This window comes from Malus sylvestris, chromosome 11, assembly GCF_916048215.2.
Source record: "Malus sylvestris chromosome 11, drMalSylv7.2, whole genome shotgun sequence".
Taxonomy (NCBI): Eukaryota; Viridiplantae; Streptophyta; class Magnoliopsida; order Rosales; family Rosaceae; genus Malus; species Malus sylvestris.
The window spans coordinates 28,973,725-28,993,144 of record NC_062270.1 but is presented as its reverse complement, the minus strand read 5'-3'; the positions used below and the strand labels follow the sequence as shown (position 1 = coordinate 28,993,144).

General features: G+C 41.4%; 1 protein-coding gene across 3 annotated transcripts in view; it reads left to right on the top strand.

The window, feature by feature from the left end:
• The window catches only part of LOC126588553 (uncharacterized), a 41,840-nt gene that overhangs the window by 17,765 nt on the left and 4,655 nt on the right, over positions 1-19,420 (top strand). For 2 of the 3 annotated variants that reach the window (XM_050253654.1, XM_050253653.1), the window contains exon 6: positions 8,841-9,477. The exons of the other annotated variant lie outside the window; for it this stretch is intronic. In XM_050253654.1, coding sequence (XP_050109611.1) covers positions 8,841-9,212 — 372 coding nt within the window. In that variant the 3' untranslated portion in view covers positions 9,213-9,477. Of the gene's footprint in view, positions 1-8,840; positions 9,478-19,420 lie in introns of those variants that run through there. 3 annotated transcript variants of the gene reach the window in all.

Below are 19,420 nucleotides of genomic sequence, written 5' to 3'. Positions count from 1 at the left end.
GTTTTATTCCGGGTTGCCTTTTAGGAAACATTCAAATGGTAATATCTGCTATGTTTCTTTTTTTTTAGTCTCCCTCTTTTAAAAAAACAAGCAACAACAACAAAGCATTTTCCCACTAAGTGGGGTCGGCTATATATGAATCCTAGAACGCCATTGCGCTCAGTTTTGTGTCATGTCCTCTGTTAGATCCAAGTACTCTAAGTCTTTTCTTAGGGTCTCTTCCAAAGTATTCCTAGGTCTTCCTCTACCCCTTCGGCCCTGAACCTCTATCCCATAGTCACATCTTCGAACCGAAGCGTTAGTAGGCCTTCTTTGCACATGTCCAAACCCATTTTGTGTACGTGTTGATGCTTCACCGCCCAACATTATGTGCCATACAGCATCGCCGGCCTTATTGCCGTCCTATAAAATTTTTCCTTGAGCTTCAGTGGCTTACGACGGTCACACAACACGCCGGATGCACTCTTCCACTTCATCCATCCAGCTTGTATTCTATGGTTGAGATCTCCATCTAATTCTCCGTTCTTTTGCAAGATAGATCCTAGGTAGCAAAAACGGTCGCTCTTTGGTATTTCCTGATCTCCGATCCTCACCCCTAACTCATTTTGGCCTCTATTTGCACTGAACTTGCACTCCATATATTCTGTCTTTGATTAGCTTAGGCGAAGACCTTTATATTCCAACACTTCTCTCCAAAGGTTAAGCTTCGCATTTACCCCTTCTTGAGTTTCATCTATCAACACTATATCGTTTGCAAAAAGCATACACCAAGGAATATCATCTTGAAGATGTCCTGTTAACTCATCCATTACCAACGCAAAAAGGTAAGGACTTAAGGATTGTTGATGCACAAAATCAGTGAGGACTTTGGTACAACAGAAAGTATTAAGTTTGTGATCTTCGCTAGATTGCTCTGGTCATTAGTGTGGATAAGTATGTAAATGGATAGAGACAAGAAAGCAAACACAAGATGTACGTGGTTCACCCAGATTGGCTACGTCCACGGAGTAGAGGAGTTCTCATTAATTGTGAAAGGTTTCCACAAGTACATAGGTTCAAGCTTTCCTTTAGTAAGTACAAGTGAATGATTTAGTACAAATGACATTAGGAAATAGTGTGAGAGAATGATCTCGTAATCACGAAACTTCTAAGTACCGAAGTGTGGTATCGTCTTCACTTGCCTTATCTGTCTCATAGGTAGATATGACATCTTCTCCGGAAGTACTCTTCCTCCATCCAGGGGTGGTATCTTTAACTGGTGGAGATGCACAAGGTAATGTATCAATTTGACTTGAAGCTTACTTGTAGTTTCAGGCTTGGTCAAGCGCGATACAAACCATGTAGTAGGAGTCCCCTAAGTCGCCGAGCTAGGGGATCTGCTGAAAGAGGTGACAGACAAGGTAAGCAATCAGAGCTCCAAGCAATCAGTCCCAGATCAGAAGTTTGATTTCGAGTTCCGGCTGATTGTTCTCATTCTCCCTATCTTGCAGGCAGCATGAAGGATAAAGAGAAGAAAAAGGAGAATAGATGATATGAGATACTTTTGTTTTTGAAAAAGTAACTTTCCACAGGCTTATTCTTGAACTAGGCTGAAGGGTTTTCTGGTTTCCTCCATAGTATAAGGCCGACTGAAGAATTTGAAGGTCAAAACAAGTCCATCAAATCTAGAGTACGTTCGACCCTGCTGATATGGGATACTTTTGCTGTTGACAAAGTAGTGGATGTATCGGCATGTGTTTTGTTACGCTTGTCTCTACATGCTTCCTTGTATCCTTCTCACTTTCCCTATCTGTTCCTCAGGCAGATGTGGTATCTTCTCTGGAAGCATAAGATGTTGAAGATGAGTACTCGAGAGTAATGCCAGGTAAGTAATCAGGTAAAGGGTTCCAGTCAGTCAGTTCCTGACTGGAAGCTTGATTCCAAGTGCTGACTGATTGCTCTCTTTCTCCTTGTCTTACAGGTAAGAACAAGGCCAAAGGAAAAGACAGGGAAAAAGCATGATATGGGATACTCTTGCTTTTAACCCTGCTGATATAAGATATTCTTGCTCTGGTGTAGCTTGTTTGCAGAGGTATTATCGGGGGGAAAGAAAGCTGAGTATTTCGAGAGGCTTCGTTGGAAGTGTCCTCTCAGATATGAGGAAGGGTTAAGCATTTTTGCAGGTCTGCCTGTCCGTTGAGGATGAAGGTCGACATATATAAGAGTCTCCCTAACAACAAGTAGTAATGCTATTCTTTTACCCTGCTTGGTCATAGCACGGTAGTGGGAGCTGTCAGCTTCACGTGTGTCAGAGCACTTTGAAAAAGTGGTCTGTGGTATCTGGAAAACTGATGTTGCGTGTGAAGATTACAGACAAGCTTTATCCAAGGAGATCTGGCTCTCGAAGTTGAGAAAGCGGTGCCTCTTCGATTTTCGAACAAGCAATCATGTCGGGGATCTGGCTCTCAAGATTCAGAGAACGGTGCCTCTTCGATTTTTGAGAAAGCAATCCTGCTGGGAGTCTGGCTCTCGAGATTCGGAGAGCGGTGTCTCTTCAATTTTTGAGAAAGTAATCATGTTGGGAGTCTGGCTCTCGAGATTCGGAAGGTGGTGCCTCTTCGATTTTGGAGCAAGCAATCTTGTTGGGAGTGTTTTCTCGAATGTGAGTAAAGGTTGGGCATGTTTGCTAGTCTACCTTGCCACGGAGCACAGAGGTTGACACACAGGGACTTTCCAATTATCCAGCAGTGGTGATATTCCTTTACCCTTGTGGGTAATAATATGGTAGCTAGACCTTCAAAATTTATGTGTCTAAACTTTGTTAGTGCTGTTTCTTTGCTATTCTTTTACCTTTCTTGGTCATAGCGATGTAGTGGGAGCTGCAAGCTTCACGTGTCTAAACTTTATCATAGATCTTTGGCAAAGTTATCTGTGGTACCCATGAGCTGATGGTGCGTGTGGAAAGTGGATGATTGAACAGTAAGATTCACGTGCTTTCTACTTCACCAGAAATCTTCAACAGAATGCCCGTAATTTCAGCAAAGCTGAGTATGCATGTGACAGGTGCTGACAAGGCTGAAAAAAGCAGGTGCCTCTTCGATTTCTGAGATCGGCCCTCGTGGTCTCTGAGCAGCCCAGCTTTTGAGAAAACAAGCGCCTCTTTGATTTCTGAGATCGGCCTTCGTGGTCTTTGAGCAGCCCAGCTTTTGAGAAAGCAAATGCCTCTTCGATTTCTGAGATCGACCCTCGTGGTCTCTGAGCAGCCCAGCTTTTGAGAAAACAAACGCCTCTTCGATTTCTGGGCAAGCGCCTCTTCAATTTCTGAAGCTCCGTCGAGTGCAGATTTTTATAGAGGCTGGCATTAAGTTCCAAAGCACACTTGAATCTCCACCAGTAGAAGCTCCCTTCTTGCACTTTTAAGATCTTGATTTGTCCGACCTTTTCTCTCTTCAACACTTTTGAAAATGTCTAGCCCCTCCGACCGTCGTTTTGACTTGAACCTTGTTGAAGAGGTAGCCACGCCTTCTCCAGACAACATATGGCGCCCATCCTTCTTATCCCCTACTGGTCCTCTTACCGTTGGGGATTCCGTGATGAAGAATGATATGACCACTGCGGTGGTGGCCAGGAACCTTCTCACTCCTAAAGATAACAGACTACTTTCCAAACGGTCTGATGAGTTGGCTGTTAAGGATTCTTTGGCTCTGAGTGTTTAGTGTGCAGGTTCTGTGTCTAATATGACCCAACGCCTATTTGCTCGAACTCGCCAAGTTTAATCATTGGCGGCTGAAGTGATGAGTCTCAAACAGGAGATTAGAGGGCTCAAGCATGAGAATAAACAGTTGCACCAGCTCGCACATGACTATGCTACAAACATGAAGAGGAAGCTTGACCAGATGAAGGAATCTGATGGTCAGGTTTTACTTGATCATCAGCGGTTTGTGGGTTTATTCCAAAGGCATTTATTGCCTTCGTCTTCTGGGGCTGTACCGCGTAATGAAGCTCTAAATGATCAACCTCCGATGCCTCCTCCTTCTAGGGTTCTGTCCAGTACTGATGCTTCGAATGATCCCCCTCCGGTGCCTTCTCTTTCGGGGGCTCTACCGACTGCTGAGACTTCTCCTAAGCAACCTTTGTGAAGGCTCCCTCTTGTTTGTTTATTTTGAGTCATGTATATGTACATATTTGTAACTTTTCGGAGATATCAATAAATAAGCTTTGCTTCATTTCAACGTATTATGTTAAATACACCAAAACCTTCTTCACTGAGTGGGGTCGGCTATATGAATCTTAGAACGCCATTATGCTCGGTCCTGTGTCATGTCCTCCGTTAAATCCAAGTACTCTAAGTCTTTTCTTAGAGTTTCTTCCAAAGTTTTCCTAGGTTTTCCTTTACCCCTTCGGCCCTGAACCTTTGTCTCGTAGTCGTACCTTCTAACCTGAGCGTTAGTAGGCCTTTTTTGCACATGTCCAAACCACCGTAACCGATTATCTCTCAGCTTTCCTACAATTTCGACTACTCCTACTTTACCTCGGATATCCTTATTCCTAATCTTATCCTTTCTCGTGTGCCCACACATCCAACGAAGCATACTCATCTCCGCTACACCCATTTTATGTACGTGTTGATGCTTCACTGCCCAACATTCTGTGCCATACAGCATCGCCAGCCTTATTGCCGTCCTATAAAATTTTCCCTTGAGTTTCAGTGGCGTACGGCGGTCACACAACATGCCGAATGCACTCTTCCACTTCATCTATCCAGCTTGTATTCTATGGTTGAGATCTCCATCTAATTCTCCGTTTTTTGCAAGATAGATCCTAAGTAGCGAAAACGATCGCTCTTTGGTATTTCCTAATCTCCGATCCTCACCCCTAACTCATTTTGGTCTCCATTTGCATAGATCCTAAGTAGCGAAAACGATCGCTCTTTGGTATTTCCTAATCTCCGATCCTCACCCCTAACTCATTTTGGTCTCCATTTGCACTGAACTTGCACTTCATATATTCTGTCTTTGATCGGCTTAGGCGAAGACCTTTAGATTCCAACACTTCTCTCCAAAGGTTAAGCTTCGCATTTACCCCTTCCTGAGTTTCATCTATCAACACTATATCTTCTGCGAAAAGCATACACCAAGGAATATCATCTTGAATATGTCCTGTTAACTCATCTATTACCAACACAAAAAGGTAAGGACTTAAGGATAAGCCTTGATGTAATCCTACAGTTATGGAGAAGCTTTCGGTTTGTCCTTCATGAGTTCTTACGGCAGTCTTTGCTCATTCATACATATCCTTTATAGCTTGGATATATGCTACTCGTACTCCTTTCTTCTCTAAAATCCTCCAAATAATGTCTCTTGGGACCCTATCATACGCTTTTTCCAAATCTATAAAGACCATGTGTAAATCCTTTTTCCCATCTCTATATCTTTCCATCAATCTTCGTAAGAGATAGATTGCCTTCAGGGTTGAGTGCCCTGGCATGAACCCGAATTGGTTGTCCGAAACTCGTGTCTCTTGCCTCAATTTATGCTCAATGACTCTCTCCTAGAGCTTCATTGTATGACTCATTAGCTTAATACCCCTATAGTTCATGCAATTTTGTACGTCGCCCTTATTCTTGTAGATAGGCACCAAAGTGCTCTTCGCCACTCATTTGGCATCTTCTTCGTTTTCAAAATCCTATTGAAAAGGTCAGTGAGCCATGCTATACCTGTCTCTCCCAAGACTTTCCACACTTCGATCAGTATATCGTCTGGGCCCACTGCTTTTCTATGCTTCATCTTCTTCAAAGCTACAACCACTTCTTCCTTCCTGATTCGACGATAAAAGGAGTAGTTTCTACACTCTTCTAAGTTACTCAACTCCCCTAAAGAAGTACTCCTTTCGTGTCCTTCATTGAAAAGATTATGAAAATAACCTCTCCATCTGTCTTTGACCGCGTTCTCTGTAGCAAGAACCTTTCCATCCTCATCCTTGATGCACCTCACTTGGTTTAGGCCCCTTGTCTTCTTTTCCCTTGCTCTAGCTAGTTTATAGATATCCAACTCTCTTTCTTTGGTATCTAGTCGCTTATACATATCGTCATAAGCCGCTAACTTAGCTTCTCTCGCAGCTTTCTTCGCCTCTTGCTTCGCTCTTCTATACCTTTCACCATTTTCATCGGTCATGTCCTTGTATAAGGCTTTACAACATTCCTTCTTTGCCTTCACCTTTGTTTGTACCTCCTCATTCCACCACCAAGATTCCTTTTGGTGTGGAGCAAAGCCCTTGGACTCTCTTAATACCTCTTTTGCTACTTTTCGGATACAACTAGCCATGGAATCCCACCTTTGGCTAGCTTCCCCCTCTCTATCCCACACACACTGGGTGATTACTTTCTCTTTGAAAATGGCTTGTTTTTCTCCTTTTAGATTCCACCATCTAGTGCTTGGGCACTTCCAAGTCTTGTTCGTTTTTTCTCCCTCTTTTGATATGTACATCCATCACCAACAAGCGATGTTGATTAGCCAAGCTCTCTCCCGGTATAACTTTGCAATCCTTACAAGTTATACGATCCCCTTTCCTCATTAGAAGAAAATCTATTTGTGTTTTTGACGACCCACTCTTGTAAGTGATCACATGTTCTTCTCTCTTCTTAAAGAAGGTGTTGGCTAAGAAGAGATCATATGCCATTGCAAAATCCAAGATAGCTTCCCCATCCTCGTTTCTCTCCCCAAAACCATGGCCACCATGAAAACCTCCATAGTTGCCTGTCTCCCTGCCCACGTGTCCATTTAAATCTCCTCCTATAAATAACTTCTCCGTCTGAGCAATTCCTTGCACCAAGTCTCCAAGGTCTTTCCAAAATTTCTCCTTCGAACTCGTATCCAACCCTACCTGAGGTGTGTACGCACTAATCACATTGATGAGTTCTTGTCCTATTACAATCTTGATTGCCATGATTCTATCTCCTACCCTTTTGACTTCTACAACATCTTGTGTCAAGGTCTTGTCCACGATGATGCCAACACCATTTCTTACGAAGATTGATGGAAAGGTATAGAGATAGGAAAAAGGATTTACACATGGTCTTTATAGATTTGGAAAATGCGTATGATAGGGTCCTCTAAAAAAACAAGCACCAGAAAATATTACAGCTATGTTTCTTTTTATTGTATTTTCTTTACTAAGAGTGAACAGCACTGTGGTTTCACTGATTTTGTTCCCAGTCATTTGGAGTTACATTTCTTCTGCTGACCAATACCTGCTGATATGACGTTCAGTTATGCTGAGTAAACTTTTGCAGTCTGAAAATTATACGTCTGCATGTCTGGTGGGTTGGTTTAGATCTTTGAAAATGAAAGGGGTGTGGACTTCTTGTCCGCCCTTATATTTTTATTGTTCTGTGCAATAAAAATTTATCTCTTCTTGAAAAATAAAAAATGAAAAGGGTGTGCATGAGCCATAAATTTGTAATTAAAATGGTGTAATTGGAGGTTGAGGTGCTGGATATCTTTCTTCTGCCAAAGATGGGATCTTGTTTTATGGCAGTATATATGAGGTTGCTTACTGTTTGCCAGTGCATTTGATATTGCAAAATATCTGCAGTGCAGTTGATAGTTTACCTGCTTTTAATTAGTATATTAGATCACTTGGGCAATAATATTTTTCATGTCTAAAACGAGATTAGCATTGAAAGTACAATTTTTTTCGAATTTACTTGAAATTATGGCAATCAAGTATTTACTTTCTATTTAGTAAATGCTCTGGTCTTCTGACTGACAAAACCTATTTACGGATACAGTTTAGATACTGATTAGGTTAGTCTGGCTTCAAATGTTCGCTAAAGGTGAACACTTTCTGTAGTATACTTGGGTTTGCTTTACACAACATCCTTTTTGGAATATAATTGTGGGCAATGTGTGTATTTGTTAAGTAGTTGAAATAAGTAGTTAAAACTTAAAATTGATAGTTAATCTGGAACTTGAGATCTCTTTCTTTGGCCTGTTGAAACAGTTCAAGTTGGATTGTTTCGATCTTGAGATTGCTGGCCGTGGAAGTCTTTTATTCGTGGATCTAATGCTTTGAGACTAACTGGTAATTTCTGTTACTTATTATAAGTACTCTATGCAATGACCATCCTTATTTTCTATTGCTGTACTTAATGAGTGATGTATTGTGATCACTAATATTCGGACTTTGCAGATACTGGACATGTGTTCAATAAGAAGGAAAGAGAATCGGGCTTCGCATCTTTAATTCCTCTAAGCAAGTTTTCTGACCACCGTGAAGGATGTCTTGTGGATGACATATGTAACATTGAGGCCAAGGTTGCAGTCCATAAGTCTGAAATCAAGCTTTTAGAAGACCCAAAAAGTTGTAGTGTTGCACATGTGGAGCCCTTGGATAAAACCATAAAGGAGCAGCAAATTAGGCCACAAGTTCTGGAGAGGTGCCGACCACTAGGCCTGGTATTTTGGACCCAACCTGTTAACCCGACCCGTTAATATTTGTATTTGGATAGATGTTTAATGGGTCGGGTTACTAACGGGTGAACCCGTTAACAACCCGTTAAATAACGGGTCACTTTGAGTCAACCTGTTAGACCCCGTTAGGACCCGTTAACACCCGTTAGCACCCGTTAGTTGAAGATATTTTAGTAATTTTAGTAAAGTCTTAATAACAAAAAATAAACTTTATGCAAAAAAAAATAATAATAATAATTGTTAACGGGTGAAACGGGTGACCCGTTAGCTTAACGGGTCGGGTTCAGGTGACCCGTTAACTTAACAAGTCGGGTTGAACCCTACCCAAACCCAATAAACCCGACCCGTTTACAGGTCTACCGACCACAGGATGCACCAAGTTCCAAGCAGGTTTGCACCGAGCCTACTGATAGCCCTGCTAATCCTTCCATAGCCAAGGAACCTAAGGATGATGTGCCGTCCCCATCAACCGGAGAGCTTGCAGATTTTAGGGGTTTAGGGAACATAGACAATGCTTTTGTTCCACTGCTAGATGAAGTTTGTTTGTGGCATCCTTCGCTAATTGAATGCCAACGCAAGAGAAGTCGCATGTTTGCTGAGTGGGCGTTCACAGCTTTGGGCCGCCTATTGCTTTTTATGAAGACGAAAAAGGTCAAGGATATGACAGCCTATGCGTGTGAAGAACTAAAACTTTTGTGGGAGGAGCTTGAGGCCTTGACTTGGCGTGGTTGGAGCCTTATGTTCAAAGGGCTTTGGGTATGAAGAAGACTGTGGAAAGGGCAGGGAAGTTGAAGAGTCTGAGAGAGGATGTGGATGCTTTACAAACGCAAGCGAAGAGGCTGAGGGCTGAGCCAGCTGTTGCGGAGGTAAATCTTGAGGCAAGAGTAAGAGATTTTGACAAGACTCAAGAAGGCATGGACGAGATATACATGGATAGTGAGCTACGTTACGGTAGGGGTTAACCTTATGTTTCGTTTGGATGGAAGAAATACATTTCCAAAATGAGGAATGCTAGCTACCTTTCTCATTTGGGTGGTGCTATTCACACACTTCTTTAAATTTTTGGCAATCGGATCAAATGAATTGAAGAAGATCAATGGACAAAAACTAGTAAGGGTGTGCGGAAAGTAAAAAATTGTGTGTGAATAACACTGCCCTTCCTGTTTATCTTTCCCTACTTACCTTTCCCACTTATCATTTGACATGTGGACTTCACTACTATAAACTATGAAATTAATTCTCTAAAAGCATAATTTTTGTTTTTCTCGCATATACCCTTAGGCCTCATTTGGCAAGTCATATAAGAGACAAAATAGGTCTAATAATACGGACTTAGTCGTTTGGCACCCTCTCGTATTAAATTGGACAAGCTAATTTAATCTGATCCACTTATTTTATACGGCATACACCCTCTTACTAAAGGAGTAGGATTATCTCTCCTCCTATTCACATCTCATTCTATCCCTTCCTCTCACATATTGTTTTTTGTCTTATTGTCTCTATAAAAAAAAATCAATATAAGATGTTAACGTGGCTAAATCGTAGCCGTTCAAATATGAGATAAGGGAAGGGAAGAGAGATTAGGAGGGAAGAGATCCCTTAATAAAACCTTCCAAAAGAGCTTATAATTAGTAGGGTCTCATTCTTCTCCCTCGCATGAACTAGGCTTTCTCTCGCCTTTTCTCGTTGTAATGGTTCTCTCTGTCTCATTCTCTCGTCGGCTATGTTCTCCCCATCTCCTTTTGCAGGTTCTATTCTCCTCGTCTCGTACTCTGTTCTCCCCACCTCCTCTCGCTGGCTCTGTTTTCCCTGTCACCTTCCAGGCTCCAGCGTCTTTTCCATGTACTCTACAAGACACTCGCACTGCTCCTCTCCATTTCTCTGCAACATCATAAGATTGAAGGGGAAGAGAGATTAGATCAATTACAAACTAGTCGAAAACGGTAAATGCATATCACGATGTCTTTTCCATGAGGCACCTTGTAGCCGCAACTTAGAAGCAACAGTGTTTTGCTTTTAATAAGGAAGTATGATTCTTTCCCCTCCTATTCTCAACCCATTCCTTCCCCCTTCTCTCACATTTTGCTTTTGGTCTTATTGTCTCTATATAAAAAAAATCAATATAAGATTTGACATGGCTTAATCGATGATACATATGAAAGATGAAATAATGTTATTTATGCATGTCTCATGTTGTGAGATGTGGTTGGAACTTCAATGTTGAGATTGGAATTCTGGAAATGCGGGTGATTGGAAAGGATCTTTTGTGTAATTGAATCTATTCATTATGAAACCAGTTCCAGGTGAGCCCCGTGTACACATTAGAATAGGAAATCGGTGGGATAAATTGTCGCTGTGGGTGATTTGGGTTGAACATCAATAAATTAGATAAGATGACTAGCAAAGAAGATTTATGAACTTGGGATATTAGTTTGTATAATAGAACATTCAAAGCACCACTGCAGTGGTAAATGCACGGTATGGGACATGCACCCGCGTAATTTATTATATATATTAAAAGGTGTAGCCGAAGAGGTTGCATTGCATTCATGCATTGTTATCAATAATGATTGGATACTTGGCTATATGATCTCATGACACTTAATTTAGTATTGTCAATTTATTATGTTAAGGTTATGTTCCTACTAAACTGTTGAAGCTCATCCCTCTATTATTATGTAGGTTCACGAACTAAACATTCAAAAGGGTAGGCAAGATGAGATTGGATTAGATGTGAGAATAGAAAGTTTATTCATCTATTTATTATAGAATTGTAAAGAATTCATGATTTGTTTAAGAATCATGAGTTATTTTTATAAGAATAATTTATTTTTCAGTTCGTTGCAATTTTCTTTTATTTATTTAGTTTTTAACTTACGCTCTAGATTCGGGTTCAATTTCTTCCACCGACCTTGGGTTCAAGGCGTGACGACTATCTTTCATTTGCTTCTTATTTTAAAGATAATATTTGAAAAGTATTTGGGTTTCTAGATAATACATAATTAACATTGAATTTATATTTGTACAAAACACAATATAAATAATATAGTCATTAGTTCGATCTTGCACCAAACGCCCGACTAATTTAGTTAATACTATCTGATGATTATTTATCCTATCCGATTGAAATAGTCAACACAGTCCGAGTTGCCAAATAGTTCTACAAATAAAAAAAATACAATTGCCACTTATTATTACGGTTTAGAGGTATCCCTTTTCACTGGTAAATGAGAGGTCTTAGGTTCGATTCTCGTTAAAGTTGAATTTAAATCCCATTATTACTAGCCTATTGTGAGCTTAGCCCACCCCTCCACACTTAATGTAGATAAAGAAAAAAAAAATACAATTTGGCCACCACCTGAAAAAAGGTAAAGAAATTTCGTTGCAAATCATCATTTTAGATTCGAACCAAAAAGCTAGCACTAATCCCCATATGATACATCTCTTTGGTTGACCTCAACTTTTCTTTCCTGGATACAGAAACCATAAGGCTATAATTAGAGGCATCAAGCAAATGATGAGTTCTTGCCTTCTCTCCTCTGTGAGAGCTCTTCCTCCGTTGTGAGTGCAATTACTCCCACCTTCCTTCCCCCACCTACCTGGGTACATAGTTTATGGTTATTGCGTACAAGGATAATGAGCCCTTGAGTTCTGATTTGCTCACTCCCGTGTGTCAGGACACTAGCAATTGAGGGTAAAATATTAATGAGGATTTATGAGGGGAAATGCCCTCAACCACCAGATCTGATGGATAAAAGTCTGAAAACAACACCAAGCTACTGTTCAGAACTTATTGCGAAAGCTCAAGATCTAAATGTCAAGGTTAGAAGATTGTGTTTGAATATTTCATTAACTTTCTGTGGGTCGTCTGGAATAGTATTCGAGTATGTGGGTGTTTCTTGGGTGTATACAAGAGCTTTGTGCACCTACAAGTAGTGCAAAGGATGAAGATTCACATCTGTACCAAGGTTGCTTAACCTTCCTTACTACATCGGGGTTGTTGGTGGAGAATGGAGCAGATGGAGGTGGATGATTTAGTGATACGGTTGGAAGATTCATTAGAAATTTCAAGTATGGAACATGGGGTGAAGCTTGTGGGGGCGGTTCTGTTTGATCAACCCTTCAATAAGTGGGGTGTGAGGAATATCCAAACACCACTTGGAAGAAGACATGGGAGGTAAATATTAACTGGGTCCAAGGGAATACCTTTGTCGTTATTATGAAGGATGATGAATCTGCGAACTACATCAGGGACCTTGTCCCGTGGGGGGTTATGAGTAAAAAGCTTTCGGTGCCAATGTGGCCTAGCAATCTTTCCCTGGAAGAGATAAAGTTGGAGAAGGTTTCGTTTTGGCTTCAAATTAGAGGTCTTCCTCTCAACCTATGCTCAGAGGTGAGTGCAAGAAGATTGGCAAAGGAAATTAGACAGTTCCAGGAAATGAAGGATCTGGACCTTGCAAAAGAGCTTTTTGCAAGTGAAGATCATGGTTGATATGAAGAAACCTTTGACTATAGGGTGTTGGCTACCAAGAACTGTGGATATTGATTCCTAGATCGAATTTCAGTATTAGAGCTTACAAGATTTTTGTTACAAGTGCGGCCGCATTGGTCATGTCAATACCGATTGCTCTTCCCCCCCCCCATCAAGGGGTCGTAATGCGGGGTATGGTGACTGGATTAGGGCCAAGAGACCCTGGGATAGTGAGGAGTCTTGAAGGGCCAGTCTGGTGGTGCCAGGGGATCTGCGACAGGGCAGGGCGGTGAAGGTAAGGACTAAGCAGGAACTCTCTAGGTTTCAGGATAGATAAGGCATTAGGACGAGTGGGCAAAGGGCAACTAGGGAGGTACCACCTGACAAAAGGAAAGATGACAGATGGAAGGCACACAAAATAAGGGATAAGGAATTATACTGACAACACTTATGTGGGCAACTCCAGCATTAGCCAGCAGAGGGGTTTCCTTAAAGTATCCTTAGGGCGACTCATACCACGTGGCTCTAAACAATACCTAGTGGAGTGTACAAGAGGTGGAGAAGGAAAATTCCTGGAGACGGGGCCCAATCATATGCCAAGTGGAAAATGGGTGATAATTATTGAGTTGGAAGAGATTAGTCATTCTTCTGGGCTTTCGTTTGAGGAAAGGGAGAATAATTTGGCCCAGACAGATATTGCTATGAAAGAAGGGGGTGTAATAGTACAACCCATGTCTTTAGAACTAGTCTCAGGGGCAATCCCAATAACCTTGGAGCCAAACCCCAAGCATGTGGGAAACTTATTTGAGGGGATGGGTTATGGGAAGGATGTTGGGCACGGAATCTTTGAGGCCAAGGAAAGCTTAAAGTTAGGATGAGCTTGGTGGTTCAAGGTGGGAGAAAAAGAGCAGATTCCATGGTATCTTTCTTAGATAACAATGGTCAGCAGTGGAAAATGTCATTCTAGCAAAAGATAACCTTCAGGATGTTCCAATCATGAAAGAGGATAGCATTTGAGACTATCTGGACGGGGCTCCGAAGAATGAAATTGAGGAGCTTCGGGCAAGGAAGGCTGGGAAACAACCTCGGGGCTGTGGCGGCTGGCCTGAAACAGCCGCAAAATCACCATGATCTATGTTCTTTGGAACTGTTGTGGTCTCGGGTCGGACACGGTAGTTCGGTACCTATATGAGCTGATAAGGAAGGTTAGACCTTATGTGGTGTTTCTTTTGGAAACTAAAATGAAATGCCATAGATTGGATGAAATTAGGAAAATATTGGGCTACAATCGGGGTTTCAATGTTCCCCCAATTGGTGTAACTGGTGGGTTGAGCTTATGGTGGCACGAGTCAACCGATATGCAAATTTTATTCTCAACAAAAAATATAATTCATAGATCTATGCGACAGGTTATGAATCCCATGAAGGGCCCATGGTTTTGTGAGGGCGACTTAAATGAAATTTTGTGGGAGTTTGATAAGCATGGTGGTTGCGATGATTGCCATACTAGACCCAGGTTCTTTCATGATTTTATGGTGAAGATGGAGCTTATTAACCTTGGGTTAGTGGCCCAAAGTTTACATGGAGGGGAAACATGAACAATGGTCTTGTCTAGGAATAGCTTGATCGAGGTCTAGTTAACGGGGGATGGCAGGTCAGATGGCCGTTGACTTCTGTTAGTCATGGTGTGGTGAGAGGTTCTGATCAATGCTCGATCATTGTCACTACTGATCCCCTGCAGACAAAAGGAAAGAAACTATTTCGTTTTGAGGCTTTTTGGGTAAAGGAGGATGGGTGTAAGGAGATTGTCGAGCGAAGTTGAAGTAAGACCGGGGGAGACCGCACGTGTGATAGGTGGCTACGTCATCTAAATTCCTGTAAGGGAAACTTATTGAATTAGAGTAGGAGAAGATTCAAGTGAGCAAGGGAGGATATTAGGGCCCATTTAAATCGGTTGGTACTGCTTCAAGAAAATTGGGAATATAAAGTCGATGAGATCAGTGCACTATCTACCTCTATTGATATGTTGGAGGAACAAGATGAGTTGTTCTGGCGTCAACGGTCCAGAATAAAATAGTTGACTAAAGATGACTCAAACTCCCGCTTCTTTCATCAAACTACTATCTAGAGAAGGAGATTTAATAAAATTGAAAAGCTCCAAGACGCCTAAGGGGTATGGAGGGAGGAATCTATTGGGGTAAAAAGGGTGATACTAGAATCACTTTATTGGGCTCTTCAAATCTGGGGGGGGGGGGGGAATAGAGATTGGGGATCGATTCTTGACAGTGTCAAAACATCCATTTCGGCATAAATGAATTCCCATCTTACCCGACAGATTAATATAGATGAGATCAATGAGGCAATGTTTCACATGAGTGGCTTAAAAGTGTCGGGCCCGGACGGTTTCCACGGAGCTTTTATACCAATCTTTTTGGGACATAATTGCCAAGGATGTGAATGGGTTAGGGAAGGAATTTGCGGAAGGTATGGAGAGTCTAAAAAAATTAAACTCCACGCACATTGTCCTTATCCTGAAGGTTGCAAACCCGACCACGGTGGGCCAATATCGTTCGATTAGTCTATGTAACTATTCATATAAATCTTCTCCAAGTTGTTAGCCAACATGTTAAAGCCTTGGTTGCCTCAGATAATCTCTCCAACTCAAAATGCTTTTGTTGAGGGGCGTCAGATTCAGGATAACATATTGGTTGCGTATGAGATTTTTCACTTCCTCAAACTCAGGAAGGTTAAAACTCGCTTTGAGCTGGCAATGAAAATCGACATAAACAAGGCTTAGGATAGGATTGAGTGGGATTTTTTAGAGGCAGTTATGGTTCGAATGGGCTTTCACCTGTGGTGGATAAAAGGTTGTGATGGGATGCGTCACTACAATGGATTTTTTGGTTCTTATCAATGGACAACCTGGGAAGCGGTTTAAACCCTCCCACAGACTCTTCCTGTATCTTTTCCTCATTGTGACGGACGTTCTCTCGAGACTCATCCAAGGTACGGTTGATGAGGGATTTTTGGAAAGAATTAGGTTGAGTATGAACGGGCTTACTCTCTCTCATTTGTTATTTACCGACGATACACTAATCTTCCTTTAGGCTACTCATCTTAATTGCCAGAACATTACCCACATCTTGAATGCCTTCTGCACGGCTTCGAGACGAGATCAGCATGCAGAAATCTTCCATCTATTTCAGGGCCAATACTCCATCGGGGCTCCGGAACAAGTTGTCTTATATTCTTGGTATGCCGCAAGTTGTTGACCTGGGAGTTATCTGGGTATCCCAACTGTGTGGGGGAGATCTAAACGAATGCCCTGACTTTTATGAAGGATAGGGTTATGGCGAAGATTCAAAGATGGAAGCAATGATTAATTTCCCAGGTCGAAATTGAGGTACTAATCAAGGCAGTAGCTCAGGCAATACCAGCCTATCCAATGAACATCTTCTGTTTTCCCGACAACATATGCAATGACATTGATGCGGAGGTTGCTAAATTTTGGTGGGGTCAGAGAACGAGGGAAAGAAAGATACATTGGGTGAACCGGGAAACATTGGGGTTACCAAAGCAAGAAGGGAGCATGGGTTTTCGTAATCTTAAAGAATTCAACTTAGCACTGTTGGCCATACAAGGTTGGCGCCTTATACATTCCCTCGACTCTCTCTAGGCTCAGGCCATCAAACATCGATATTTTCCCGATTACTCTTTCCTTAAGGCTAAGAAGGGGGGACGGTTTTCTTGGACCTGGGCGAGTCTTTTAGCGGGCAGAGATTTTATTATTAAATGGGCTCATTGCCAGATTATGAGTGGTGATCAGACACGGGTGTGGGTGGATTGCTAGATCCTAAGCCTTGCAAATAGACATCATGTCCCGACCCTGGGGGTCGTAGTTGATCTGAATCAAATGGTCTATTCTCTCATTGACCCGGTAACCAGATAGTGGAAGGAGCAGGTAATTAGCAAGGGTATTCAGGAAGATTGATAGGCAATCGTTGACATTCTTCATGGGGCGATGGATCGTAAGGACATGTTGGTTTGGCCTTCCGACAGAAGAGGACGTTTCACTGTTAAGTCAAGATATCACTTGGTCCATGCTGCTAATCACCGAACATGGATTTTCCGCCCTGCTTCTTTGACCTCAATTCAATCATGGGTGTGGAAGTGTATATTGACACTTAAGGTCCTTCCTAAAATAAATTTTTTATGTAGTGGGCACTTAGGGGGGCTACAGTTACTAAACAGAATATATTTTGTAAAATGTGTGCACCTTCTCCTATGTGTCCTTTTTGCTTTGAACGTGAGGAATCGATCAAGCATGCTTTACTATTGTGCCCATGGGTGGACCGGGTTTGGTTTGGAGGTTAGTTGGGGTTGAGAATTGAAAAGTCTGAGATTACTTCCCTCCATACTTGGTTGGAGGACGTGTGGAGAGGGCTTATTGGTTCGGTGGTGGAAATGAGGAAATCCTTGTCGTACATTGCCTTCTCTTGTTGGTCAATTTGGAAATCTAGATGTGATGGAGCTTTTAATTGCAGGTTCCCTTCCCCGTCTAGGACATTACTGGCCATCATTTCAACTATTGCCAATTTTTTGGAGGTGCACTCGAAGGTGCAATCATGACGGAACCTAGCGGGGGACACGTTCTCAAGGTTGGGATCCTCCACCGCACGGGTTATCAAGGTTAATGTTAATGCGACATGGAAACGGGGTTAAAGAACACTGCCATGTCGGAGTGGTAATTCAGGATTCTTCCTCCTGCTGCTTGGCGGTATGAAGAATGAGGGTGTGTGCTTCCAATGTTCTAATGGCGAAGGCGCGGTGGGTGCTGGAGGGATATATCATGGCTCGGCAACAGGGTTTCTCCCGCATTATTGTTGAGTTAGACTTGAAGGAAATTATTTATTGGCTAAATAGGTGTATTGATTAGGGGGCTTGGGAAGTCTTTCCAACTCTTTGGGAGATTCGAAATGAGGGCGAGGCTTTCAGTTCGTGTGACTGGTCTTGGGTATTTAGATCTAGGGGTGGGTTCAAAAAATCGAAAACCGAAAACCAAATCGAACCGAAATCGAAAAAACCGAACCGAACGAAAAAACCAAACTGAACCGAATCAAATTCTTTTGGTTCGGTTTCGGTTTCAGTGGTCTAGAAACCGAACCGAACTGAACCAAACCGAATTAATTAAATTATTTTTTTCATTTTATTTATTCAATTATCTGTTTTGAATATTATTTTTTAAACCCAATTTGTAAGCCCAAATGTGCTAAGTTCAATGTGTTCCCAAACTTTAAGCCCAAAATATTTTAAAAAAAAAACCTTTAGAAACTCTAAATCCTAACCTTGTTTTATATATTTCTTTTATAGTTCTTTTATAGTTCTTTTATAGTTCCTTACATCTGTCTCTGTATACTTTGATTACTTTCCTAAAATGCTCAGTTTCATTCGAAGGTATAGCATATACAGAACTATGTTATCCTATTTTATATAATCAATGGAAATATTAGATTCTTGGCTTGTTTGCTGACTAGAGGCTAGAGCTATAAATTAAGAATACTTGCGCTCGTTTGAAACTCGTTCCTTTCTTAAAAAAAATAAGTGAAGCAAATAAGAAGGGTAGAGTAAAGACTGAAATATATGAATTCCCAAGAAGTACCGGAAAGAAGAGAAATTGAAACCGAGGAATACTGTTAAAACATTTAGTAATTACTCTCTTGATCTAAAATTCTCATCAGTTTTTCTTACCCTGACACAAACTAACAAACTTTCTTTGCCTGATTTATTATATCTCAACATCGAGTGAAACCCCAAAGAAAAAGAGTAAGCCAGTTTGCAACTTTTGTTCGATTTTTGTGTTGTGGGGTTGTTAGTTTGGACTTTGGAAGACTTGATTGATGATTCTAGTTGAACTTTAAATGTTTATTTTCATTGTCTTTGATTCTAGTTGGAATGCTTATGTTATGATTGTGTTGGAGATGTTAAAATTTCAAATTACAATTATTTTCATTTTTTGAAAGAAAAAAAAAACCTAAACCAAACCGGAAAAAACTGAACCGAAAAAAAATGAACCGAACTGAAAATTCGGTTTGGTTTCGGTTTTGGTAAAAAACCGAACCGAATTGAACTGAACCCACCCCTACCTAGATCAGCCAATGGAGTGGCAGATTTTGTGGCGTCGCATACTGGTGCGAAGATGTGCGACTTTGTCTGGGTCCGGAGACCCCATCTTCATTTGTTCGGGTCTTAAACAAGGATGGTCTTCCCTGCCCCCCAAACTAGAATGATTTTGTAGATGTATGGGTGACATGGTGTTTGTTACATGTCGTTATTTTCCCTGTATTTCTACTTTGTGGTCAAATGGTGTTAGTCGTAGCTTGGCTTTCTATCCTCCTTTTGGATGCGGCCCTGGTTATGAATCTATCCAGTTCTTCCTAAAAATAAAAATAAAAAAAGATTCGAACCGAATCTTTCTTTGCTTCCTAGCGAAGAAAAATAA